At 39.0% G+C, this 27,986-nt stretch overlaps 1 protein-coding gene across 1 annotated transcript; it reads left to right on the top strand.

The window, feature by feature from the left end:
• Nucleotide 1: 1 nt before the first annotated feature.
• ccdc88b (coiled-coil domain containing 88B) lies at nucleotides 2-27,986 on the top strand. Its single transcript, XM_053631070.1, has 29 exons — nucleotides 2-344; nucleotides 1,545-1,678; nucleotides 1,765-1,873; nucleotides 5,038-5,107; nucleotides 5,358-5,416; nucleotides 5,536-5,619; nucleotides 6,183-6,323; nucleotides 6,994-7,136; nucleotides 7,316-7,397; nucleotides 7,743-7,901; nucleotides 8,993-9,139; nucleotides 9,314-9,497; nucleotides 9,631-9,752; nucleotides 10,717-10,815; nucleotides 10,948-11,598; nucleotides 12,426-12,605; nucleotides 12,897-13,237; nucleotides 17,559-17,676; nucleotides 17,799-18,215; nucleotides 18,647-18,808; nucleotides 21,086-21,363; nucleotides 22,564-22,707; nucleotides 24,266-24,452; nucleotides 24,759-24,904; nucleotides 25,160-25,264; nucleotides 25,805-25,959; nucleotides 26,311-26,601; nucleotides 27,536-27,601; nucleotides 27,733-27,986. The coding sequence occupies exons 1-29, from the start codon at nucleotides 240-242 to the stop codon at nucleotides 27,765-27,767; spliced, it is 4,914 nt and encodes a 1,637-aa protein (XP_053487045.1). The 5' UTR covers nucleotides 2-239; the 3' UTR covers nucleotides 27,768-27,986.

Raw genomic sequence — 27,986 nt, 5'->3', positions numbered from 1 at the left:
GTTGTTCTACAGAAACAGAGTGTTCAGGAGGGGAACCGCAGTGCTCGTGGTGTAATAGAGCACTTGCTGATTCCGGGGTGGTTACACAATGTGTCACTAACATGACAGAAAAGCAGAAGGGCAGTGGCAAGGGGGAAAAATGAGCTAACGGTTTTACCACTAGGCAGAAAAGTATTCAGTATCATTTTGGTTAAAATCCTCATGGATAGCCGTTTAAATTGAAATGATCTGTAAAGCACATGAAGGATTCTTGGAACAATCAGTCACCTGGTGAGATGAACAAGATGGACGTTAACTTCACGGAAACGTTAGAAGAGTTTATGGGAAGCGCACTTGTTACATGGGTAAGTTACGCTTTACTTTTTTTTTATATGCTTTGTTTTTTTTGTTTGTTTTTTTTTTAAAATAAACGTTTTAAAACTAATTTTAATGTATTTAAGTGAAGCTTCGTTTAAATGTATATATGTTTATAACTAGATTTTATGTGCTCATGATTTGTTCCTCATGTTTTTGGGTGTTGTTGAGTCTTACCTTATTATCACTTACCTTTATATGCAAAGAACCTGCACCCCCCCGCCCCCCCTTAGTTTATAAAGTAGTTATATTGTAGTATAATAGAAATCAGTTAAATAGGTGACTGTATGCCTTGATATGACTATATCTAAAGTAAACTAATATAAAAGCCATGAATATGCCTTAAAAATACATAAAAAGTTGGCTAATAATAAATGTGTTATGAATTAATTTAATAAATTAAAATCAGCGGGGCCCCAGTGGAGAGAGCAGTCAGTTTCTGATACCGCAGGACCTGTCATGGTCCTGTCACATTAACACCCTGGTGTTAACCACCTTAGACACTTAAGGGTCTTTAAACTGCCCTTTAAGACGCTAATGAACTTTTACACCTGCATCATCGAGAGCATCATGACGGGAATCATCACAGCCGGGTTTGGAACAGCACCAAGAAGGATAGGTGGCTCGGGCTAGGTGGTGCGATCAGCTGAGCGTACCATCTGAACTGAGCCCCCTGACCTGCAGTCTATCTAAAGCAAGCGGTGCTGGACCAAGGCAAGGAAGATAGTGAAGGACCTCAGCCATCTGAACAATGGACTATTCTCTCTGTTGCGGTCAGGGAAGTACTTCCTCTCACTGAAAGCCAACACAGAGAGAATAATGAGGAGCTTCTTCCCAAAGGCCATTTGGGCCCTGAACCAGGACAACACATTGGACTAGAGCTTGGACTACCTCAACCTGATGTTGCACAGAGTATATTGCACAATCAACTGTATATATCTGTACCTTATTCAAAATGCAGTCATACTGTTTCTGACATCAATCTTTGTATCCCTTATATCATATTTTTAAATATTTTTCCATTCCTACCTGTATAGAAGTAAATTCTGGTTTTATGTAAAGTATAGTTGTATGTATATTTTTATGTCGCGGACAGACGAAAAAATGTGACTGCATGTCATCCTGTGTGTGGTTGTGTATGCGGCCATTAACATTTGAATTTGAGTTTAAATTATAATCCTTTCCCTAAGGTGAATCTCTTTGGAGACATGGTTGGTGATGATGGCCAGGACTACATGGAAGTCAACTCCAACTCCCATAATGCACTAAGGGAGTACCTGCGCCTCACCAATGGAATCTACCTCAATGAAGTCATGAGAATCATGTAAGACCTACAGTCACACTAATGCTGATAAAAAGTAACACTGCATCAGTCATTAGCGCTAACCTGTATCAATTTGGATTCCCTAGTGATTCTAATCCAAAGGTAGAGCAAATCTATTACAACGTGGGCGATGACAAAATTCTCCGAGTTCAAAACTTCTCCATCCTCAACCGGCACCTCAGGTCTTACTATCAGGTACCAGATTGACAAAGCTTTATCTGTGATAATGATTCACCTGCTTGTACAAAAGGACTTGAATTTGTAAACCTGGGATCATCATGACTGTGTTGAATTATTTAGTATGAATACATGTTTGGTGTAATATATGTGAAAGTGATTTACCTCATGTTTTCATCAATGTATAACTTAACAATCTATATCCTCTACATGACTACAATTTCTGTGTAAACACACAGTTATCTCTCCCACTCACTCTATATCTCTATAACTTGTGTTAACACATATCGTGTTATGCATGTAATCGCATGTCAATCGCAACCTTGTGACAACTTCCCGATCCAGCCATGAGAATGATTTCAATACATTGTTCTTTTGTGAAAGGCATTCTTAAAGGCTATCTGAAAAAATATATAATATAAACGAAGTATGAAAAATTTTGAGACATTTAGCTAAAAAGTGATTATTTTCCCTATGTATGGAGACTTTTGGGACACACTGTAGGCCAGAAATATGATTATAAAAATCTCAGGAAGTCTCAGGAAGAATTGGTGGGTCCAGACCTACATTCCTCATGCTCATAGCTACATAGTTTTTCCTATTAGCTAGTTATGAATGAATAATTCATAGGATTTAATGGATAATATGATTTAAAAGGAATAATAAGGAGTTATAACAAAGTGGTCAGTAAAAGTAAAATCAGAATATAATTATTTAATGCAGTTACAATAATTAAGGAAATATATATTGTTATTTTCCCCTGCTGTTACATGCGCATTTGTGTACACTAACGTGTTGAAGTAGATGAGAGGTCAGTTTTTTCTAAGATGCATTTACAATGCTGTTTAACACGAAACAACTGTGATCATCTTGCTTTTTTTTTTGCAAGTGGTTTCACTTCTTGTTTCAGGTTTCCTAACAGCAACAGCAACATATCTCACACTTATTTTGAAGGAAATAGTCATTTTTTCACTCATTCTTGCTCTCTTCTTTTTTGCTGCCTTCCCTTTCACTTTTTCAAGAATTGTTCAGCACATTTAATTTAAAGTCGGTTTGTTAATCCTGCAGAGGCAAAAGTTTTGAAACTGCATGGGAAGCAGAGGTTCCTTAAATGAAATGTTTAACCATGTGGCCGCATTAGTCATCAGTCACTGTGCAGTTTCTCATTATAACAAATGAAAAATGAGGACTATCTAAGGAGTATTTAAATGCATTGTGGCACTGTTCATTGACATTTGATGTGCTTTCAACAGCACTGTCTCCAACTTTTTTGTGAATGTTAGAAAGCCAGTTGATGCATGGCCCGGAAAGCACCACTGAAACCCAGCTTTGATAGAATTCTGTGATGTATTAAAGTGCACATTGTTTTTAATTGAGCAAAGATCAGACTCTATTGGACAGCATGATTTTAAACATTCTTCTCAGTTTCACCCATGCTGTTGCAGTTGTCATTTAAAAATAACATTAACACAGACATTTTGTGATTATTATTTAGAAGCTAGCACACATTTTCTGAACAACAGGATTAGAAAATTAATTCTATGAAAAGATAAATGCAACTATTTTTAAACTTGATTTTAGGGGTGGCCAGTTATTCTGCTTACTTAAAACAAGATACCCGATGTTAAAAAAAATAATGTTTTAGGACAGGTTTGAAGTAAAACATTGGGTGGACCAGGTGTGGTTGGGGGACGGTGGAGTTTCAGTTTTGGTGAGGCTGGGGTGAAATGGTTGTGGTGGGTGTGAAGGAGTGTGTCTGCCCTACTCAAATCTGTAGTTGGCACACCCGATTGTGTGGTGGAAAAAAAACATTATTCAATATAATGTTTGGTTTCATCTTCATAAAAACAATATTAGGTATCTGCAGAAGAATACTTTTGCACAGATCAGGCTTAGCAGAACTGTCACCAAATTATCATGATTCCCAAGCTTGGTGTACATACTTAGGCATTGTTATTCTCGATAGGCACACCTAAATATGTATTTCTGACCAGAGGTAGTATTTTTTTTTAAATAAATTATTTGAAGGTATTAGCTAGCAAACAAAACTTTGAGTAATTAACATTAAAGAAAAAGTAGCAAAAGAGAAGCTTTACCATTCATTCATCTCCAGTAACCTGGTCAGGGTCACGGTGAAGCCTATCTCAGGAACAGTGGATGGGACACCAGCAGGCATCTACCAGCTTCTTTTTGGGAGGTGGGGGGAAACAGGAGAACCCTGAGGAAACCCAAGTGGACAAGGGGAGAATATGCAAGAGACCACATAGGCGATAACCTGAGCTCAGGATCAAACTGGGTACCCTGGAGCTGTGAGGCAACAACACAACTTGTCACACCACTGTCTCACCTGGAAGCTTTACTAGGTCCAACCAGTAGGGTCTGTTTGTAGATTTCAGACCAGCTGAGTCCATAATTTGGAAATTAGCCCAGAGTGGATAGGCAGCTTCTGGGAGTGACGTCCTTGGAAGTACAATCTTCACCGCCAATGCTAGCTACATGATGTGCATAAGCAAAGTTGTCAGGATATTTCAGAAAACCTCTTTGAGTGCCATCACCAAAATGTATTTGGGTGGATGCTACCATACATGAGGGGCTTTCCAAAGTGTAAACTGTGGGTGGACCAAAGGCCAACACTAATTTAGCTCAAAAACAGGGAGCTAAATTAGATTCTTTAATCTCTAAATCAAACACTTTGTTATAAATTCAGTGCTGTTCCAAGATGGTTATGCTAATGCTAATTTAGCTGGTCTCAGAGACGGGCAAAACATTGGTGGCAAATCTGGTTTTACCAGCCATTTTCTTTGTGCTGGTCTAAGCTGTTTTAATTTTAGACTTGATTACTGGAGCTGAAGTGCTTTTCTCATGCCACTGCTGATATGGCAGATTGTTTTCTATAAAACAGAATCAGGACAGAATTTATATTTAAGTAACTTGACAGAAATTACAGAATATATCTTGGTGCTAAATATATCTTTGCTATATCTGATAAGCCTGCCTCCTCTGTCAGAAAGAAAGAGCCAGCACTGTAATATTATTATAGCATCTCAGCTATAGTGTGGCATTTTGACAAATTTGACAAATTTAGACCCGTGTTTTATACCATGATTGATAAAAAAAGAGTGAAATAATGTGATGCACCAATTTTGCTTTCTCTCTGTGTCTTGTTCTTATCATTTCTTTAGGAAAATCTTCAGCAGTTGGTTTTGATGCCTCTTCCCAATGTAGCGGTTTTGGGCCGAGATCCCCTCACAGGTAAGCTAACACCTTTCAAGTATTGTAGTTATTGACCCTGGTTATTTATTTTTTAGATTTCACTAAATGCTAGACACATGTCTGCTTTTTGATATTAAGTAAGTATAACAAGTAATAGTATGGCATAGTAAGTAATAAGTAAGTAATTAGCAGCGTAAGTATATATTTCAGTGAAAACACATTCATTAAATTAATTAATTTATTTATTTATTGTTTTAACTCTTATTCAAATTCTGTATATGGTCAACAGAGGGTGCTCTAGAGGAGCTAAGAAGGTTGTTGCTGCTGTTATTGGGATGTGCAGTTCAGGTAACATTCCTTTGTGCCTTAACATCCACATATACTGTATATAGATACTAAAAAGAGTTCACACTTAATTTGGTGTTTGTGTGTGTGTGTGTGTGTATCTTTGTTCTTATTGTGGCCAGTGTGAGACGAAGCAAACATTCATTCAGCAGATCCAGTCACTCAACATTGAGACACAGGCAGAACTCGCTCTCTGTATACAGGAGGTCAGTCTTCCATAACAACAGATTTTTATCTTACTAGAGCCCATATTTATTTTTGCAGGTTTGATAAACATATCATATGTCAGTGAAATGAGCAGTATTAACCTGTTTAAACCTGAATAATGTTCCAGTTATGGAAACATATACAAACGTTGGTTTGCTTGTCTGAAATACCACCAAAAATTTTGCACAGTAAATAATACAATTTTAGTGTTGACGCCCTCTGAAGATTTGTAATGTAATGATGTGAATGTATTTCTTCAATAGCCCCCCCCCACCACCACCACTAGGTGTGTGTGTAAGTGTAGGCCTCCACACATTTAAAGCTCATGTAAAACGTAAATCCTGGCCTGAGTGTTCACTCGAATTCATTTGTGGGTTTCATATTAAAAAACACCATAAAAACCTTTGTCCAGAGATTTAACAGATTATAGAGATACTTGGCATTAGGAGCTATATTTGTTTCAAAACAGATAGCTTCAGCTAACATCTGCCAAAATCACCGACTTAACATACCTTACTGACTGTAGCTAGTGATGTTTTATATTAACTTTGATTTGCTGCAGGTGACTCAGGACCCGAGTGCAGTCCTGCCACTGCAGTATGGAGAGGTGTGTGCGCTGGACAGGCTAGAATTACAGACCCTGCTTGGTTCCCTGGCTCGGCAGATCCAGAGCCTCCTGGCTCAGAGAGACACACATCTAGAGGTGAGAGGAAAAAAAACACTACATTTTTCCTAGACACAGCTTAAACTTCAATGGGATGGACTGTCTGGCACAGACTAGACAAAAAGTGTACTGACTGACAATGTAATATAGGTTATTGACACTGTCTAGGAAGTCACTCTTAAATAAGTCTAATAGTCTTTGCTTACACTGACATTAAAGCCTTCATACCTGTCAGAGACAGTAGAGATATGGTCATTTTTATGAAACTATGATAAGTATTTACTAGGGATGGGATATTCCTCTAAATTTGTGTAATCTGTCACTGACACAATTTAATTATCCCACTCAGAGAGGATGGATTAGGAAGGCAATAGTCATAACCAATCAACATTCAGAAGTTCACTAAACAATGTCACTTTCATCTTTCTGCAGTGACTGTTTTTCGTTTTGGGTGAATTTTTAAAGATTGCTAATACAGTCTGATTAGTTTGAGCCTAAACTGGCATTTTTATGTTGTTTTAAAGAAATACAACTGTATTTCATGTGTGTGCAGCCAGCTGTCATATAACTTAGTGCCTGCTGAGCACTAAACACAACGCCACATGGTTTTGCAGAAAGGAGAAAGATATCTTTCCCATTATTAGAATAACAATAGGCATACTCAGTCTTGATTTCATTGACCATCATTGTCTCACTGTGTGATTTTCAGAGAATAGCAGAGCTGAGTGTGCAGTGTGAGCCAGTTACGTCCCCCACAGCGCCCCCTACGGGCCCTTGGCACAACGTTCCCGAGGGAATGTCCATCCAACTGGCAGATAGCAAAGCCAAGCTACGCAGAATTAAACAGGAACTGTGAGTGTATCAGTGTGTATGGATGTGTGTAAATTTAGGTTACGGTCTTTGAGTGCAATAAAATTTATTTTTTATGCTTAGTTAGTGTGTGAATGAGTTCAAGAGCTAATAAGAATGAGCTTAATGTACCAGGCAAAAAAAATCAATGTTGTGTAGTAACATCCTGGAATAATTCTCAGGGAGGATAAAGAAGATCAATTAATCGATTACAAGCGAGAAATACAAACTATGGAAGTGGAACTAAAGAAACTACAGTGTGAGGTGAGCTTTCTGCAATAACAAAAACCTTATTTTAAAAAAAAAATCATGTACTGAGAGCTGTAAGTGATTATTTTCCTATTACAGCACATCCTGTTATTGTTTTTTAATTTGACTTATAGCACAGCAATTTCTTAAGGATTAAAAATTTTTATTCATTAAAGTATGTAGAACTTCCATTCCATTTGTAGTTATGTTTAATGTTGTGGAACATCCACAAAACAAGTTCTTGTTAACACTTACTGTATAATAGCTACACCCAGTCATTAACTATCCATCCTGAAGTTGCAGCTTTACCACTGACCACTTAACCCATTGTAATGTTTTTCACTGTGTGTGGTGGCTCAGAACCGAGCACTGCAGGGAGAGGTTCGTGTCGGTCGGAATCTGCGAGACGAATTGGATTGTCTGCGTGAGCGTGCAAGCAGAGCAGAGCAGCTACAGACGGAGCTGAAGACCTGCACACATCGTCTGCGCAGCATGGAGCTCTACCGCACTCAACTGAAGGTAAACACCCTGGCACCAACGCGGTCGAACAGAGCTCATAAAGGTTGAGTATGCTCACTAGAAAAGGCAGGGCTTCAAAATAATCTTGATCTTGTCATCCAAGGGACTATTAACAAATTGGGGATGATTACATGTTGATAAAGAAATGTAATGAGCCACAATGACTTTTGGCACAGCTGTCCAACACAAAACTTGCTGTGCTTTTTATGAGTCATTTGGCCTGAGCCATCTGTGTCCCCTGTCCTATTTGCACCACACATGCCAAAAAATTTTCAGCACTTCTCAATCCGTACTGCTCAAGCATAAACACATTAACAGTGTGCTGAAGTCATTAATTTGGTTTCCTATTTTAATCTACATACTATGAAAAGTATCTATGAATTATACGTTTTCATTACCTTTATTTTTTTTTAAATTAGGTTTCCTTCAAAAGCATAAATTAAAGCAAAAAAGTTATTTAGTTATTTCAGTTACTCAGTTTTTTCCTGAATTTACTGGTTTCAACCATGAATTTCTGGTGTCTCATTAGTTTTAAGTAAGATTACCCACTTCATTTAATAGCTGTTTGATCATTCAGATTTTTTGATGAGATTTATTGCAGTCAGAATAGGAGAGACTTAAATGGATATCTGTAACCATCCATATCTGACAATACAAGTAACAGCACAGAGGTAAAAGTCTCAGTCTGTCAGTGGCTTTAGCTTACCTTGCTATTATGTTCATATTATCATCAGTTTACTAAGTAACCTATGTTGTAAATTATGATGGACCTAAGGATTTGGTGTGGCTTACAGTAGTCTTGTATCCATTTTTAGTTTGTGAGGGTTACGGTTACGGTTGGAACAGTTACAACTGCTCTCCAAGACTATTTCATTCTGCCATGAAACATATTAATTTCAAATTCTGATACCTTTCTCACTGACTGAAGTTATGGTGGTAGTTCAGGTGGATCTTTATCACATTCAATTTCTTATGGAGTAAATAGGCTCATGGATAATCAATGCTTAACCTAATTTTTTTCAGACCAAGAGAAAATATAGACCTATAGTCAAGTAGCTAGTGCGATTAAGTCTTTCCATTGTCCCCTACAGGAGCAGCAGCAGTACTGTGCTTCACTGCAGGAGAACAAGGCCCTGCTGGAGGAGCAACTGGATGACGCACGAGCCCGATGTTCTGTCCTACGGGAACTGGAAAAAGACAATCTTTTGCTCAGACAGAAACTCATGGACATGGAGGCGGTATGAGAGTGCTGCTGATTTCTTTAATCAGATGTTTATTGAATAGAATTGTTAAATATAGTAATGCATAAGTAGCACCCATAATGAATAGCTTCAGTAGGAAGAGGAAGCTGTGTGTGTGTGTGTTTGTATGGGTATGTGTATGTACACGTGTCTGTATGTGTGTATGTGTAGGAGAGGGATGTGGAGAGGCAGAGGGTCGACGAGCTGCTGGAGATGAATATGAGTCTGCAGATGGACAGGAAGCGCCCATCTCATTCTGATGATGTCATGCGGCGAGTGACTCATCCTCATGTACTCTACTCAGAGCTGGAATCTGATGAAGAGCTTCAGGATCCCAAAAGCCCTGAGGCTCATGGTGACTATATAGCACAGGACACTCAACCACCCTGTCACTTTCTGATTTAGTGCAATGACTTCATGCCAAATATTATTTTTCATATTTATCAGATTTTTTTCATCTCTTTTTCTTCTTCCACAATTCTACTTAGAAGTGGACCTGAAGCCACTGAGTGTAGAGGTGAACGAGGCTTCGTCGCTAAGGCTTCTGGGGGCTGAGAATGAAAATGCAGAGCTGAGGAGACGATTGGAGCGCCTGCAAGCCGAGCAAGAGGTCAGGGGTCACATGACTGGCTTGGTCAAATGAATTGTCTGTAATGCAACAATAACATTTTATGATCTGCAAATCAATGTTTACATGAATATAATCTGAATTTGAGAAATTTGCAGTTTGCAAACTGAGAACTTTTATACTGCATTTATGTATCTCAGTTCTCAATTCTCATATATTATCTCAGATTTGTGTTCAAGTTCAAGACCTCAATTTACGGATTTACAGTATTGACTATGGATTGATGATACATGAATGCAGTGCTGATTTGATTTTTTATGAATGATTCATTTTGACAAGAATTTAACTCCATAACAGCTTTTCTATTTAAAAGCCCAGCACCAGTTTGTCTATTTGACAGACATTTGAATTACAAATATTTAATTACAGAGCATGCTGTAATTGCAGGTTGTCAGGAATCTTTTGCCTCCAGATGACGATGTCACGATTAAACACTCCAGCCATGAATACCATAGAACTCTTACATATAATTTGGAACATTTGCAAAGTAACATTAAAAATATACATAATAGGATGCATGATCAGATTAAGCTTTAATTCAAGAACATCCATTTCTTCAGGCAATGCACCAGTTATGATCTGTGACCTGTGTATCAAATACAAGATTCACACCCACTGACTGTGCTTAGAAAAGTCTGGCAGGGTTAATGCACACATGTGCAAGTCCGGTGTGATGGATAATGCACTAAGGCTCGTAAAAGATAATTGCCAATTTGTTCTGAGCTGGGAAATGCAATCATTTTTTCATGGAGAGTTATTAACAATAACTTTTTTTGTGTATATCAGATGAGTTTGCTGAACTACTAAAGGCAGTTGATGATCTTTTGATAGTTGATAGATAGCATCAGTAGCAAAATGCATAATTGGGTTTGATTCCAATCTGACCAGTAACCCTGGTTTCCTCACTTTGTTGGTGATAATGAGATACTGAACTTGTGTTGCTTAGGCTCTGCAGACAAACTCTCCTGAGTTGACAGAGGCTCTTCAGAGACAGACAGACAGGCTCAAACAACTGGAAGAAGAGCACAAGAATAGCCTCAGAGAGGTAAGACACTTCACATGCACACACTCAATAGAAACAATAAACAGACTGCCCACACTACAGAGTTGTTTTGAGTCTGTTTGATCTGCTGCTTTTGGTCATTGGGTCTCAGTTTTTTTTTAAATTTTCCCCCAGTTTCAGAACCTGAAGAATGAAAATACCAGCCTAAAGAGAAGCCTTGAAGAGCTGGAGAAAACTAGACTCCAAGAAAAGCAGAAGGCGAGGTCAGCTGGAGAGGTGGAGGGAGAGATCCCAAGAGGGGAGTGTGAAGGAAAAGACATGGGAAAAGAGGAGGACGCAAACAAAAGGGAGAAGAGAAAGGAGGAGACGATGAGGGCACAGAGGGAGGATGGAGAAGGCGAGGAAGTCCTCCTCAAAGAGAGAAAAGAGGAGACTAAAAATGATACAGAGACAAAAGAAAGAGGAGAAGCAGAAGGAGAGAAATGGACAGGGACAGGTAAAACTGAAAGCATAACACCAAAGGAGGAAAACAAATCAGAGGATCAGATACCCATACAAAAAGGAAAACAACAAGAAGAAGTGAGAGAGATGGAAGTGGAGGTGGATAAGCTCCACAGGGAGAAACATGCTCTATCCACTCAGCTGCAGCAGGCAGTGGAGGAGGCAGATCAGCAGGCAAATCTGATCCAAGAGCTGCACTCCAAACTCGGAGAGCAGACTAAGAAGACCTGGGAGACAGAGCAGAAACTGGCTCTTTTGGAAGTTGAGAGCCAGAGACTGAGGAAAGCAACAGAAAACCTCACAGAGGCCAGGAAGCAGATAGAGGTATTACAGAATTTACCATCGGTTATTGGACAAAACAATATTAATTATGCGCACATCTGACTAAATGTGCAGGACAGGAAACCAATATCCAAAAAAGAAAAATAAGACTACACACTAATTCACACTTGAACACTGATACTGACATAGAGGCAGCTTTTCAAACCAATAATGGTAGGTCTAACACAATGGTGGTCACAGACCTAGTGAGTGATGTCATCCAGTGCAAGCACATAGATCATCCTCGATACATCATCCTTGATAGGGGCATGTGATTAAAACCCAATCACAGAATTTCAATAAACATCTACATCAAATGAAATGCTTAATGAAAAAGCCCACCCTGAAACACATTAGCTGTTTATATTAAGGTATCTGTGGCGGACTCAAATATCCAGAATGCAGTGCAGCTATACAATACAGTTGCCCCTAGTTATGACAGAGATTCGGCTCGCCTAGTTAGTGATACATGAGATGATGAGCATAATGGTGTTTTTGGCGATATAAGGATGAAATTTGAATATTTGGAAGCTGATTGGTTTGTTTAGAGTGTAATATACAGATGAAAAGCTGAGAGCTGGATAGACTAAAGCAATAAAGCACTGTTCCTTTGCTCCATATATGTAGAGATGAAGCAAGGGCTGAATCCCATCAGCAAGTAGTTGAATGGCATTATGGGTAATCTAGGAAACAGTCAAAATGAAAATAGACCAGCTTGTCGAACGACATTTAAGCCAAAAGGTCAATTCCCAATCTTGGATGTCATTGAATTTGACATATTAATCATGTTGATATTTTTCAGCAGTTACTTACCTAGGTTTGTTTGCTAGATTTTGCAGTGTGAATCCATGCACCAGGAGGAGGAGCTGATGCGTCTACGCAGTCAGGCCGAGCTGCAGAAGATGGAAGCTGCAGTTATTCCTCAGCTAGAGGGAGAGAGAGCTGCACTGGAGAGGGAGAGAGAAACCCTCAAAGCTACCATAGATTCTCTTCGGGTTTCAGTGCGCAAGGTGAGGATGCACAACAATAAAACTTTAATGAGTGCCATTTAGAACTGTAAAAACCCATGCTTATTTTTTTGTAGGTCAAAAAAAAAAATCAAAGGTAGATTAGCTATAATAATTAAAAGTTGCTTATGGAAGGCTAATTAAACATGCAGTGACAGTTTTCACACTGTGACAAGGTTGCACTCTCAAAATAATTTATACAGCAGGTTTTAATTATAATGTTTAGGGGGTCTTAAATTGTTATTATAATTTGAGTTTTGAGAATTTGAGTTCTTTACTTCTTGACATTTAAAGGGTGATCAGCTTGAGTTGACCAATCAAACTCTGAAGGCGGAGCTTGAACGTTTAGGCCGGAGCTTGGACTCTGCCCGTCGACGAGAGGAGGAGCTAGAAGCTGAGCTTAGGGAGTCTGGCCTTGAGATCGAATCTCTGAGCAAGCGACGGGATGAGGCCATGCTGGAGGTCACACGATTGGAGCAGGATAAGGAGGTATGTCAGTCTGAGCTGGACAGTCAACGGCGTGAGCAGAGACAGAAGGAGCGTGAGATGGCCAGACTCCGGCAGCAGCTGGAGAGCACCGCCTCAGCCCTGGAACACGGCAACCAGAGGGCCTGCAGCCTGGAGATCCAGTACAGGTTCAGACCCTGATTACTATAGCACTACTATTACTACTAACAATAATGATAACCTCTTTTATTTATAGAACTCCATTATTGAAATTCAGTAATGCTTCAGAACAGAGGTCCTCAAACACTAAGCAGGTCGAGACTCATTAACTGTCAAATAAATACAGTGAACTTCCACTTGAAATATGTATCGGCACAGTGCTCTCACTTTCTGTCAGAGTAAATGAATATTTTCAGTTCATTATTGTGAAATAAAATCTATCAATATATGTTTGACTTTGCTAACATTAGACAAATATATAATTAATATAAGTTAACTATATTTTTTAGGTATGCCAATGAAAATTCTCAGTGGCATCCCTAAAAAATATACACCAATCAGCCATAACATTGAAACCACCTGCCTAATATTGTGTAGGGCCCCCTTGTGCCTACAAAAACACCTCTGACCTATCGAGACATGGACTCCACAAGACCTCTGAAGGTGTGCTGTGGTATCTGGCACCAATCAGCAGATCCTTTAAGTCCTGTAAGTTGCGAGGTGGGGCCTCCATGGATCCGACTTGTTTGTCCAGCACATCCCAGAGATGCTCGAGTGGATTGAGATCTGGGGAATTTGGAGGCCATGTCAACACCTTGAACTCTTTGTCATGTTCCTCAAACCATTCCTGAGCATTTTTTGCAGTGTGGCAGGGTGCATTATCCTGCTGAAAGAAACCACTGCCATTATGGAATACTGTTGCCATGAAGGGGTGTACTTGGTCTGCAACCATGCTTAAGTAGTCGGTACATGTCAAAGTAACATCCACATGAATCCCAGGACCCAAGGTTTCCCAGCAGAACATTGCCCAGAGCATCACACAGCCTCTACCAGCTTGCCTTCTTCCCATAGTGCATCCTGGTGCAATCTCTTCCCCAGGTAAGCAACGCACATGCGTTTAAGAAAAAATGATTTATCAGACCAGGCCACCTTCTTCCATTGCTCCATGATCCAGTTATGATGCTCACATGCCCATTGTAGGCACTTTCAGCAGTGGACAGGTTCAACCATGGGCATTCTGACTGGTTTGTGGCTACGCAGCCCCATATGCCACAAACTGTGATGCTCTGTGTGTTCTGACACCTTTCTATCATAGCAAGCATTACGTTTTTCAGCAATTTGTGCTACAGTAGTTCTTCTGTGGGATCGGACCAGAAGGGCTATTCTTTGCTTCCCATGTACATCAATGAGCTTTGGGTGCCCATGACCCTGTCACCGGTTCACTGTTTCACCTTTGAGAACTGACTGTTCAGTTGCTGCCTAATATATCCCACCCCTTGACAGGTGCCATTGTAATGAGATAATCAGTGTTATTCACTTCACCTGTCAGTGCTTTTAATGTTATGGTTGATTGGTATAGTTAACTGATATTAAATATATACTTGCCTGTATAGAAGTACAGTGCCCTCCACTAATATTGGCACCCTTGGTAAATATGAGCAAAGAAGGCTGTGAAAAAATTTCTTTTTTGTTTAACCTTTTGTTAAATTTATTTTTACAAAAATACTCTGTTTTCGTGGATATCAAATAATTGTAAACACAACACAGGTTTATCAAAAAAACAATCTTTGTTAAATATAGGTGTTCAACAATTATTGATACCCTTTTAGTCAATACTTTGTGCTACCTCCCTTTGCCAAGATAACAGCTCTGAGTCTTCTTCTATAATGCCTGATGAGGTTGGAGAATACATGGCAAGGGATCTGAGATCATTCCTCCATACAGAATCTCTCTAGATCATTCCAATTTCGAGGTCCACGCTGGTGGACTCTTCTCTTCAGTTCACCACACAGGTTTTCAATGGGTTTTAAGTCAGGGGACTGGGATGGCCATGGCAGGACCTTGATTTTATGGTCAGTAAACCATTTTTGTGTTGATTTTGATATATGATTTGGATAATTGTCCTGCTGAAGGATCCAACCATGGCCCATTTTAAGCTTTCTGGCAGAGGCAGTCAGGTTTTCATTTAATATCAGTTGATATTTGATAGAGTCCATGATGCCATGTATCCTAACAAAATATCCAGGTCCTCTGGCAGAAAAAATAACCCCAAAACATTAAAGAGCCACCACCATATTTAACCGTGGGCATGAGGTACTTTTTCATATTTCTACCTCTCTGTGTATCAAAACCATCTCTGGTGTTTATTACCAAAAAGCTCTATTTTGGTTTCATCTGACCATAGAACCTGATCTCATTTGAAGTTCCAGTAGTGTCTGGCAAACTGAAGACGCTTGAGTTTGTTTTTGGATGAGAGTAGAGGCTTTTTTCTTGAAACCCTTCCAAACAACTTGTGGTGATGTAGGTGACTTCGGATTGTAGTTTTGGAGATTTTCTGACCCTAAGACGCAATTAACTTCTGCAATTCTCCATCTGTGATCCTTGGAGATTTTCTGGCCACTCGAACCGTCCTCTTCACAGTGCGTTGAGACAATATAGACACACGTCCAATTCCAAGTTGCTTCATAACATCTCCAGTTGACTGGAACTTCTTAATTATTGCCCTGATGGTGGAAATGGCCATTTTCAATACTTGTGCTACTTTCTTATGGCCACTTCCCATTTTGTGAAGCTTAACAACCTTTTGTCACACACTTTGGCCTATGTGTTACCTCATATTTATACCCCTGTGAAACAGGAAGTCAGGAAGTGGTTGAACAATTTGCTGTTCCTAGTCACCCAGGTGTACAATTTTTTTTTTGTAAATATCAATGGGAATATACTTAAAATATATTTTTTCTCATATGAATTCATAGGGGTGCCAATAATTGTTGCACACCTAAAAATTTTTTTTTGTTGATAAACCTGTATTGTGTTTGCAGTTGTCTGATGGGTGAAAGTAGAGTATGTTTGAAATTATGTTTGAGCTGTTTGAAAGTAGAGTATTTTTGTGAATTTTTGTGAACAAAAGATCAAAAGGTTAAACAATAAAGACAATTTCACAGCTTTCTTTGCTAATATTTACCAAGGGTGCCAATTTTAGTGGAGGGCACTGTATATAAAGAGAAAGAGAGAAAAAAATAAGTAAAGACCAAGACTAATAGGCATACAACAAGGTCTAAGACTTTACAAATAATTTTAATAATTATAACTAGACATAACTAGATCAGCGCAGACAACTTCAAACAGCTTCAAAAAGCTGATTATCATCACTATTAATTAAGATGTAAACACTATAAATGTTTACATGCACACTTTCTTATGAATTGCTGTAGTCAATGTTGTTTAAGAAAGAAGAAAGTAACCTTTTCTACTGTAAAACCTTCTAGTGTCTATAGCAGTTTTCCTCAAGCAACTGATATTTGTGATTTGCAATACTGTATTACCATCAGCTAGATTCTTTATTTTAGGCTTATGTTTTTTTTTGTGGCCCAAATGATCTCCATCCCTATAACAGAGTCTCTCAGCTCTGCCTCACAAGGCATAAGTTTAAGGCACAAGGGTTGAGCTGGTTACAGGGAATGGCTTGTTTTCAAGCAATTGCAGATTGCCTTACAGCTACCAAAGGGCTCTAAAGCCACTGTTCCACTGCACGGTATGGCTTGACTCGGCTCGCTTTAATTTTCTGAGCTTGCTTTTTCACTGCAATTTAGTGCCAGCTCAACGTGGGTGCCATCTTCCACTCGCCTTCACGCAGGAACAATGTTATATTATCGAAGCCCTGTACAAATACACCGTCAGACCATATTCCAAATGCATTTCCTGTTCTCTGAACACGGACCCTATTAAGGATGTAAAATAACAGCGTTCTAGACCCTACATAGTGCTGATATGACTAAAGTAGGTTCAGCCACAACAGGAGTGACTTCAATAAATGCCTGTTTGGAAATTGGTAACAAGCTAGATTTAAAAATCTAAGACAGAAACCTTTGTTGTAATTTTATCTGTAATGAGATAAATGATACATCATTTTCAATTAATAGAATATGACCATATGCAAAGTATGTATAAAATGACACATTTATTCAGGCACAAAACAGAAACACTCATTAAGGAGAAACCTTACTCCCTCAGTGCACGGCTCACGTTGAGTATAGGCTCGGCTCGCTTGAAACCTTGACCGAGGTGGTACTAAAAAAAGGACCAGGTACCAAGTATTATCCACAGTGGACAGCCCCCAAAAAGCGAGCAGAGTCGAGTCGTGTCAAGCTGTGCAGTGGAAAAGTGCCATAAAATTACACACTGCTGTAACAGCTCTGCTCATTATGTAGTTTTATACATAAGGCTTTAGGGCACCACTGTATTGCAATTAACACAGACTCCGTTTCGCCTCACCCCATGTTTCTTTAGACGGGACCTTGCCCAGCTTAAAGAGACCTGCATCCAACTAGAGGAACTGCAGAAGGAGAACCAACAGCTGAGTGCACTAAATGCTGAGAACAGCACACAGATCACTTCTGTAACACAGGTCTGATCAATATATTTCTCATTTTCGCATATTTTGATCACTTTTGTGGTCAAGGTATGTGTTGCTATGGATGTCCAAATATAATAATTTATAAGATTTCTCTTATTTATTTCCCCTTTTAGGAGTTAACCAGTGAGAGAGTACAGTCCCAGAAGCTGACCACTCAGATTGCAGAGTTAAACCAGTCAATTAAAGAGTTGGAAGGCAAGCTTAAAATAGCCACCTCACAACTTGCGCAGCTGCAAGCTGAGCATGCCAGAGTATTGTCAGAAGTCACTGTCTCTCCCTGCAATTCAGGCACTGGGGTGACAGAAGATTCTAAATCAAACAGACAAAGTCCAGTGCAGAGAGGAAGTCCAGAGGAGGAACATGTCAGCTCTGAGGGTCAGATCGCAGATAGCCAGATCTTAGAACATAATGCCACTGTCTCTTGCTCTGAGGACACAAAAAGCCCTGAAGACAAAAAAACACAGAGTCTTAAAATCAACAGTGAGAGCCAACAGCCTGTCAGTGAGAAACTACTAAATTTGGAGAAGGAGGTTTGTATATGTTTGTGCCTATGATTGCATTTACATGCATAGTAGTAATACACTCTTTGGTTATATAAACAGCAAAGTACAATGTATTATATCGTTAAAGACTTTTTCAGACATCATGTATTTTCAAAGAAATTGGATTACTAACTGACTCGTGTACAATGCCCATTATCAGATTACTGTCCCCATAAACCGGTTGTTTTTGGTTATCTCATTTTTATATATATATATATATATATATATATATATATATATATATATATATATATATATATATATATATGAGAAGCCCACACTGAGTGCTGCAGTTTATTTAGCTAACTAATGATGTTTGTCATAACTGCTTATCTATAAAGTCCATCATAACAACATACTATCATATTGTGACTTCTCTGCTGATATGCCTTAATCCCTATTTCTGTTTTATATCCCAGAATGCAGTGTTGCAGAAGGAACGGGAGGTATTGCTGTCACAACAGGCACAGTCACAGGCAGCCTGCACTAAGCTGCGAGAACAGCTGGACGCGCTGCAACGTCACTCCATCAGCCTTCAGGAGAGCTGCTCTAAACTGCAGGACCTCAACACCAAACTACAGGTGCTTATATGTGTGTGTGTGTGTGTGTGTGTGTGTGATTTGCTAATTAACAAGACTCATTTGACACGTACAGATGCACTATGCTTGCAACACACATGTATTATTCATGTATACAGAAACATATTTCACACACAGCATAAAACTGATGTGTTTTGTTTTCCGCCCCATTTCCTGGTGCTTTAAAGATTTTTTCAGGCGATGCCAAGCATACTCACTCTTGTCCCCATCACATCTCCATCATGTCCCTATCACCTACCCAGTATGTTCTCATCAAATCCCCATCATGACACCAACACGTCTCCAGCACATCCCCGTTAAGTTCCCATTATATCTCTATCATGTCCTCTTCACATCCCCATCACGTTCCCCATCACATCTTCTTAACATGAATCTAATAGGGATAGAAAAATGGGATGATAGGAAATGTCATCCCTTGCATCACACCTCACATTAAGCCCTGACTGGAAATTAGATTTAAAATCCCATCTATAAGAATGCTATTACTGTGCACTCTATAGTGACACCGCAAAGTATTTATATGGTAATGCCACTCATTACACCAAAACAGGAAACCAGAATAAACCCGACAAATATGCTGTTTTCTTATACTGTTCCACTGTCCTCTGTTTTGTGTCACATTTTAAGTGAACTTTGTAGTATTTACATTACATCCACATCACATCCCTAATTAGCAGCCAATGGAATTTTTTTGTAATATATAATACATTAACATTTATTCATTTAGCAGACGCTTTTATCCAAAGCAACTTACAAATGAGGAAATACAAGCAAAGTGATATATCAAGTGGAGATCAATACAGGTAGTGCTACCATACAAGATTTATAATTGAGTTCTTGAGAAGCAAAGCGCGCAGAGTAGAGGTGTAAGAGCCAGAGTAGGGTTTTTAAATTAATTAATTAATTTTTAAATAATGTGGGTTGGCATTTTAGGGGTTAGTTAACTGCTCATGGAAGAGATGGGTCTTTAGCTGTTTTTTTGAAGATAATGACAGATTCTGTGGTTGAGGATGGAAGTTCATTCCCCTGAGGGACAGTTAGTGTGAAGGTTCTGGAAAGGGACCTTGAGCCACTCTGAATAGGCACTACTAAGCGTCGGTCATTAATCGATCGCAGATCTTGTGAGGGAACGTAAACCTCAAGGAGAGTGTTAGGAGAGGTTGGGGGAGCTGATCTAGACAAGGTCTTGTACGTGAGCATCAAGGCCTTGAATTTGATATGGGCAGCTACAGGAAGCCAGTGGAGGGAGATGAAGAAGGGTGTGACATGGGTTCTTTTGGGATAATAATTTTCTAACAAAAGAAAAAAATCAGTACCACCAAATTTCCTGAGTGCTGCTGAGCTCTGGATAAGACTTGTGGAAGTGTGATAACATTTCTGTAATTCCAAAAATGTGATGAACGGATTATTATTATATGGAACAACTTTCCAATTTGTGATCCCATTCAAGATAACAATATTAGAACTAATCTTCTTAGAAGATTTTAGAATCAAGATCAAAATATTAGAAGGTAACAAATTTGGAACAAGGGTCACATTTTGGAAGATAACAATGTTGTTACTGATATCACAGTTTTGGAAGATTACAAATATGGGATCAAGATCAAGTGAATTATTTACCAAAAACAGCACATCCCAAAGTGTTTTTCGTTCCTTTTATACCACAGCAATTTGCCAAAAACTAAAATTTTTCATTTATTAATGATTGTACTTTTTATCCAGTAGAGTTTCATTTAATTCTGAGGAACTGCAAGATAAGTTAGTTCCTTTATCACTTAGATTTTAACAGCTATAAACAGTTGTTCCTTCAACTGCCTCTTTTTTCTTCTCTCTCTCCTGAAGTTAAGACAGAAATTGTCCTAAGGATTCTTCTGTGATGGAAAACTAGCTGACTGTTACACACCTTGACTCCCATAAATGTTGCATAACGATCTCCTTAAGGAAACCTTCACCGTATAAATAAAATGTTTTTTTTTTCCATTCTGTTTTTTGTTTCTCCATTTTTAAAATACATTTATTATTAACCTTACATTATGTGGAGCGTCTGCCATGCAAATCTTGTTGAATAAGTTACAGCAGAAACGCTAAAGTATTAGAGCAGGTGCATAAATATAAACAGCCTGCACTACTGTCAGAGCTGCTGTTATAGAAAATTAATCAACAACCTTCTGATGAATCACATTTGAGAATTCAAAAGCACTGTGGGTATAAATTGTTTAAGTAATATTCTCTTGCTCTCTGTTCATCTTTCTCACTTAGGTGGAGCAGGCTTCTCTAAGCTCCCAGAATGCCTCGGTGTTGGCACGGTGCAGAGAGACCGAAGTGCGCTGCGCTACTCTAGAGGCTGAGTCTAAGGTGTGGCTGAAGGAGAAAGAAGAGTCAGCAGTGCGTTGTGAATCGTTGCGACGGGACCATGAGAGGCTGACAGCTTTACAGCAGAGGCAGGAGGCAGAACTAGAAGAGCTTCTGGCCAAGCACAGTCAGCTAAAGAGCATCAGTCGAGGTGTAGAGGCTCAGTACAGAGATCTGGAGGCCAGGTAAGGTTCATTACACTATGGGGAAATGCTCTGAGAACCTTACACAAACACCCCGTAAAAAGGTAAACTCAAGGTTGTAAAGGCATCTGATCAATGCTATGGATTTTAATCCTATTTTTGGAGAGCAGGTGGCTACTTCTGCCTTTTAAACAAATGTCAAATGTAATAATAATAATAATAAATCAAATGTTTCAAACACTATATGGCCAAATGTTTGTGGAGACCTGGCCATCATACCCATATGTGCCTTTTGAACATCCCATTCCAGATTTTGCTGCAATAAAGAGCCTCCACTCTTCTGGGAAGGCTTTCCACTAGATTTTTGGAGCGTGGCTGTGGGGATTTGAGCTCATTCAGCCACAAGAGCATTAGTGAGGTCAGGCACTGATGTTGAGTGAGGAGGCCTGGTGCACAGTCAGAATTCCAGTTCACCCCAAAGATGTTCAGTGGGGTTGAGGTCAGGGTTCTGTGCAGGCCAGTCGAGTTCTTCCACGCCAACCTTGGCAAACCATGGCTTCATGTCTTGAAATGAAAACCTGCACCCACAGGTCTAGACAGTTGTGTTCTTCCAAATTTGTGGCAACATTTTGGGGAAGCTCCAGATATGAGTGTGATGGTCAGGTGTCCACAAACTTTTGGCCATATAGTGTCTGTATAATAGTAATACATTAGGTGCATTAAATAGAACTTGAAAATGTGTGCTTTTAACATTGAAAAGTGAGCGCATAACCAATAGTATAGTCAGAAATGTAAATTTAGGTGTGCTTATGTAGATGCAAGGTATACTCCAACCAAAGGTATTTTTTTTTCTTTTTCAAAACACCTTGAAATTGCTGGTCTTTGCCCAGATATCACCTAGACTGTTCCATAAAATCTTTTTGTACTTTCTGATTGACAAAAAACATTACACTTTGCATTGTTTTTATTTTCAAAGTCTGTTTTTAATAAATGTAAAACCAGCAAGGTGCTACTGAATTGACAAATACAGCAAGCATTCTGACATTAATGTTATTGTGTGTGCTGTATCTGAGCTATATAACCTTGTTTGAATGTAGCACATTATGTGAATGTCATGTTCATTATATTGTATGTCTGTATTTGTTCAGAAACTGTCACACCAATTTGTGCAAAATGCATTTGCTTTTATAATGTAATATGCTTCTCAATTTTGTCTGCTTTCTTTGCACCATTTATCTCCAGACATAAAGAGCTGATGGAGAGCAAAGCTAAGCTGGAGGAGGCTGAGAAAGAGATACAAGCTGAGAGAGAGAGAATGGAGAGGGCCGTACAGGAGCAGGCCGACAGAGAGAAAGAGCTGGAAAGGCTCAAAATGGAGAACGAGAGGCAAGTGTGAAATTCTGTTGTCCTGTTGTCAGGAGGACATAAAGACAGGAAGTGATGCAGAAACCCACAGAGAAAATACCCTAAACCCATATGAGTAAGTCAGAGAGATGCACAGATCATTGAGTCATGGCCCAGTTTCTATATTTGTGGGTTTGTGCTGCATAGCAACTTAAAACATTGATATGGCCTGTAGACAGCTGTGCAGGAGAAATATATTTCACACTGACTTATTTGAACTGCCATTTCCTGATTCACTGGCAATGCTTTGTTATAGTTCTAAACCATTATTTGACATTATCAATTCATTAATAAACCATAAGTAATGTTAAAAGCTGCTGGATATAAAGAATTTAGCCCTATCTGGTAGAAAAATGCCATTGTGCACTGTGTTTAATAATCCCACTCCTTTCTACTGCCAAATTAATTCTGACAAATTGCGCATACGGCCACAGAAAATATGATGAATTCCTCCTGCTATGCTGGGGCCGTTGTCTGGCTGTTTTCATTTATATATTTGATGCAGTGAAATCTGATATTAGTGAGCTAATGGCTAACCCTACCTAGCTAGATAAAACACAAGGCCTTGCTGAAGGGGAAAGACTTCTCCTTGCTGTGAGCCATAACAGCACTACTCATACAGGCTTGTGGACTGAGTGTACAAGCTGTCCGCAGGGCTCCATGTGTCTTTGAGGCTGAAGCTTCTTTCTGTTAACTGTAACTCTGTGTTCAAATATTTTTATTTTCCACCCAAAGCAGCTCTAACTCAGCTTTACTTAAATGTATATTTCCCCCCCATATGACTGAATTCTTTCCTTCGGTCCTGGATATCTGAAGTCTACCAACGACATTCCTTTTACTGGCTCACTATTGCATCTCCTACATAAATTAGGGTGTGTTTAATGTAATGTATATGATGGTAAATTTGGGTGGCCGCATGCATATAACATTTACATAAGGGACTAGCTGTTTCATCATTTGCGCTGAAATCGTTCTGCTGTCATAAGACAGCAGAGAATCATGGATCAGATGCAGATTCATTCCTATACCATTCCATGTGCTCAAAATTTCACTCATTTCTACACAACTTTAATGAATAAATGAATAAGGACCATTATGTTTTACAGTATATTTTTCTCCCTAATTAAGGAATGCTTTTTCTTTTCATTGTTAACCAAAAAAAAAAAAAAATCCTGCTCACTATAGCTTTTGCATAATAATTAACAACTGTATTAATAGATCTTTGAGTTTTGAGATTTTTAATGAATTGAGTTGAGATAAGCATATTATCAACATGTAAGTTGTAATTTAATTAGTGCTAATTTTAAGTTCTAGACAGAATAAACTTTGAATAATGGAGTTATTCATTATTAAGTGATATTTATCCATTATTTAGTCGGGGATAATGATTTTGCCTGGTCAATATTTTTCTGATTTGAAATGGCATTGTATGATTTGCCTAACTAAAAATACATCAAGACTGAGTGAAACCCTTTCAGATAGCAAGTGGACTGACAACTTGCCCTACTGCCTGACTGATTTTTAGCTGAATTACCTGCAGGTATGTGAACCAGCAGAAGGAGTGGGTCCAGGTGCAGTCGGAATTACTGGCTCAGATTTCAGTTCTGCGTAGTGAAATGAGCATGGCCCAGCTAGAGCGAACCAAACTGGAGGGAGAACTCAACATGCTCAAAGAACAGAACCAGCAACTGGACCTCAACAATGTCCGCCTCAACAGCCAGTATCAGGTCCAACAAAACAACACACATCAATGCTGCCAGATGATTACAAACAATGAGTGCTTAAAACCCCCCTGTATATTTAGCTGTTTTAACACCCTGGAAGAGTTCTTTTTAAAGTGTTAATGCTTTTTGTAATTAATAGCAGTGACAGTTGTGAAGGAGAGCAACATTAAGAATGCCACAATGTTGTGACACATGGATTATAGCACACATTATGTTAATAACACCAGAACAGTATGCACATTATGGTAATGATTATGTTTATGCTGGATTTTGAAGGTGTGTTTGTGTGTATGTGTGTTTTGCTTTTAGCTTCTTACTCAATTGAAAGGGAATATGGAGGAGGAGAACAGGCACCTGGTAGAGCAGAATCAGAGTCTAGCCAAAGAGAACCGGGCCCTTCTGGAGCGCAGCCTCGAGAGCCGAGACCAGCACCACAACCAGCAGAGAGAGTACCTGTGTGTATCATATAAACACACACTCACCCACTTCCTTCTATATTACTGTCTTTATGACTTGTCGTTTTATTTTCAAATTATGCATTATAGTAGCTAATTTCTGCTGTACTTTGTTTGTTCTCTCATACAGATAGATATAGAAATGTAAGAAAACACAACATGCTCTCGCACCAAATCTCTTGCAAGCCTCTTGTAATTACTTCTCTAATGACTACATAACATCTCTCCCTCTTCCTCTCCCTTATCGTCTTATAGTGATAAACTGAATGAGCTACGCAGAGAGAAGCAGAAATTGGTGGAGAAGATAATGGATCAATATCGGGTTCTGGAGCCTGGAATGTCTGCACCCAAACAACCGAAGTCAGTCAGATTTGAAGGAAGATTTTCAGAAATTAAATGTTTACAATTTTCCTCCTGCCACAGATGCTGTCTATTAGCCAAGACATGTTTGATGTCTAAAACATGCTTAATTTTGCACTAGAGCTAGACAACACGTAATAAAATCTATCTCAACCCAGTTTTTCCCCATAAACATCTCCCTTAGATTGCATGCAGTTATTCAATAACATTATGTACTTTTGTTGATGTGTTTTAGGACACGGTTTAACATTTAGACGGTTGTTTTTTAGTATATAATTCAAGCATGTATTTACATAAAAGATTTTAAGTTTTAAGGTCTTTGAAGTCTATTTCTTGCAAAACTATAGTAGAAAATTTCACCAAACTCAACTCAACTCAACTCAGCTGCCTCTGCTCAGAGCATATATTGTAAACTTGTATTTCTCTCCAGCTTGTTTGTCACTTTGTTTCTTTGCTCTACATGCTGTCCACCTCATTACTGTTCTCCCTTAAGGCTACAAGTGTTTTTCATGCCCATACACCTATTTCTTGACTCTACAGGAAGTCTAATTGGATTGCAGACCGTATGAAGAAGCTGATAAAGCCTAAAGGAGGCAGGGAAGGTCGAGCTCAGTTTATCACTGTAGGCAGCATGGACATCCAGCTTGAGCCAGGAGACTCTGCACTGCCCTCCTCCCTTACATCATCAGCTCTCAGTAAGATACAGAAGAGTTAATGCAGCTCAGACCTCACACAAAGCAGCAGCATGCACACACAGCTATAGACTCTGTAAAACTCTGTCCTACAAAGCCCATTACAATACGAGGTCTGCACTCTAAAGCGGTCTTGCTATAATTCTTACTCTTGGATCTCTACCAGAGGCGTTCGCTTCAGCCCACCTTAGAGAGCAGTAACTCTTTATAGAGCCGTGGAAGTCTGTTCTGAAAGTCCTCGCAGGATAAGCAAATATCTCACAAGTGGCCACTAATAATTTATCAGCATGGCTGTTAACAATATTTATAAACAGCGCTATAATAATATGATCTGTAATAAGTATGTCTGTACAGGTCAGGAGCAAGACCCCAGCAGTGCCCCGGCGTCTCCATCGACCCTGAGGAGAATTTCCTCTCAGGGAGACGCAGATGAGCCATCCAAAGTGGTCCTGAGGCCAGCACGCCGTAAACTGGGCTCCTCCAGACATGGCTGGAGTTTAGGCAGGGGTCGAGAAGGAGGCGTGTCCCAATCCTTCAGTCCGGGAGACCGTCGCTCACGACCTATTCAGCGCTTAAACACGCCATCCAGTGCCTTGTGGGAAAAAGAGCAGGACGGGAGTCCAACACCTAGTGAGGAGGGAAGAGGTGAGACGGAGAAAGGCTATTGTGGACAGAGAGAGAGGAGGAAGGAGCAAGGGGAAGGGAGGAGAGTTAGTTACCATGCACTGAGTTAATTTGGTAACGTAAAGTAAATTATTCAGTAAAAAAAAAAAAACCTTAAAAAAGCTAATTCATTGATTTATTTTATAAATAAATATTTTATTATACAATAAACTAAAACAATACCATGGTTATACTCTGACAACACACCATAAAACTGATTATTAATAACTCTTTTTTTTTTTTGAAGTATAAATACTAGAAATGTTACTGTATTGCACTTTAAACAGTCTGTACATAATTTCGTGGAGGTTTTTTTTTTTGTGACTGTTGCAGCCAAAATGCTTGACTTTGCTGTGGCTTTTTTCAAAATTTGTGATGCAACTTCAGTTTGTTTTTTTGGTGCTTTTTTTGCAGAAAACTACTTGAATTAGTGAAACTGCAATTGCACGAAATTGTTTTGCACGGTCTTTCACAATAATGCTTGTTGGTAAATGAGACATTTTAGCTGTACTCACGTTCGACGCATGTGAATCAATGAGGGTTTTGACTGAAGGCATGTTGTGATGATGTCACAAAGCTCCTCCGAATATGACTGTTTAAATGGGCAAATTCAAGTGGGTGATTTTCACCAAATTTGTCTCCCAATTTAGTCATTAGCAGCTCCAACAATTGTGCAAACAGGCAGGAATCATCATTTGATTTATAAATCAATGAAAACAATAAATAAAAATATATCAGTCAATTCCCCAAGTAAAAAGGAAAGGAACGAATGACAGGTGAAAACAAAATCACAATCACATAATCATTCAAATATAGAAGAGCAGAATATATTAAACTATATGACATTTGTTGAAGAACCTAGAAACCTAAGTGATTATGAAATGTGTGTGTGTTTGTGTGTGTGTGTGTGTTTAAGGTGAGAGTGAAGAGAACATCACTCCTGAGCACTCGGATGTTAGTCGTGTCTCCTCCGGAGCTGAAGGTCAGTAGATTAGAACGAGCCGCACTCTGCTGGTCATTAATGATTTATCTCTCACGCCCAGCCTTCAGAAACTCAACCAACCAAGGAAAGTTCCAGTAACCACTGCCCATTTCCCTCTATCTCTGTTTCAGATTTACATTCCAGTTTTGACAAAACCATGGACTAGGAACTGCAGCTAATTTCAAGCAACTATAGGACATATATGATAATTCTTTTTTAGTTTTTCAAATTTCAACATTCATATACTATTTTTATGTATACTATTTTATAAGCTTGTAATAGACCAGGATGGATGTTTGTTGATTTGCATCTGGATGGTTTTGCACTATTATTTAAGACAAATCTATTTTCAATACAGCTTGAATAAATTCATTTTTGTACATTA

Source organism: Ictalurus furcatus, chromosome 8 (genome assembly GCF_023375685.1).
Source record: "Ictalurus furcatus strain D&B chromosome 8, Billie_1.0, whole genome shotgun sequence".
Classification (NCBI taxonomy): domain Eukaryota; kingdom Metazoa; phylum Chordata; class Actinopteri; order Siluriformes; family Ictaluridae; genus Ictalurus; species Ictalurus furcatus.
The sequence above is the reverse complement of the archived record's forward strand: the minus strand, read 5'-3'. Positions and strand labels throughout refer to the sequence as shown.

Excerpts from the sequence above, each read along its gene's own strand:
- ccdc88b (XM_053631070.1), top strand. The coding sequence starts at position 240 with ATGAAGGATTCTTGGAACAATCAGTCACCTGGTGAGATGAACAAGATG. Across the intron at positions 10,816-10,947 it reads ACAAGAATAGCCTCAGAGAG|TTTCAGAACCTGAAGAATGA; the intron begins GTAAGACACTTC and ends ATTTTCCCCCAG. Across the intron at positions 12,606-12,896 it reads TTCGGGTTTCAGTGCGCAAG|GGTGATCAGCTTGAGTTGAC; the intron begins GTGAGGATGCAC and ends TGACATTTAAAG.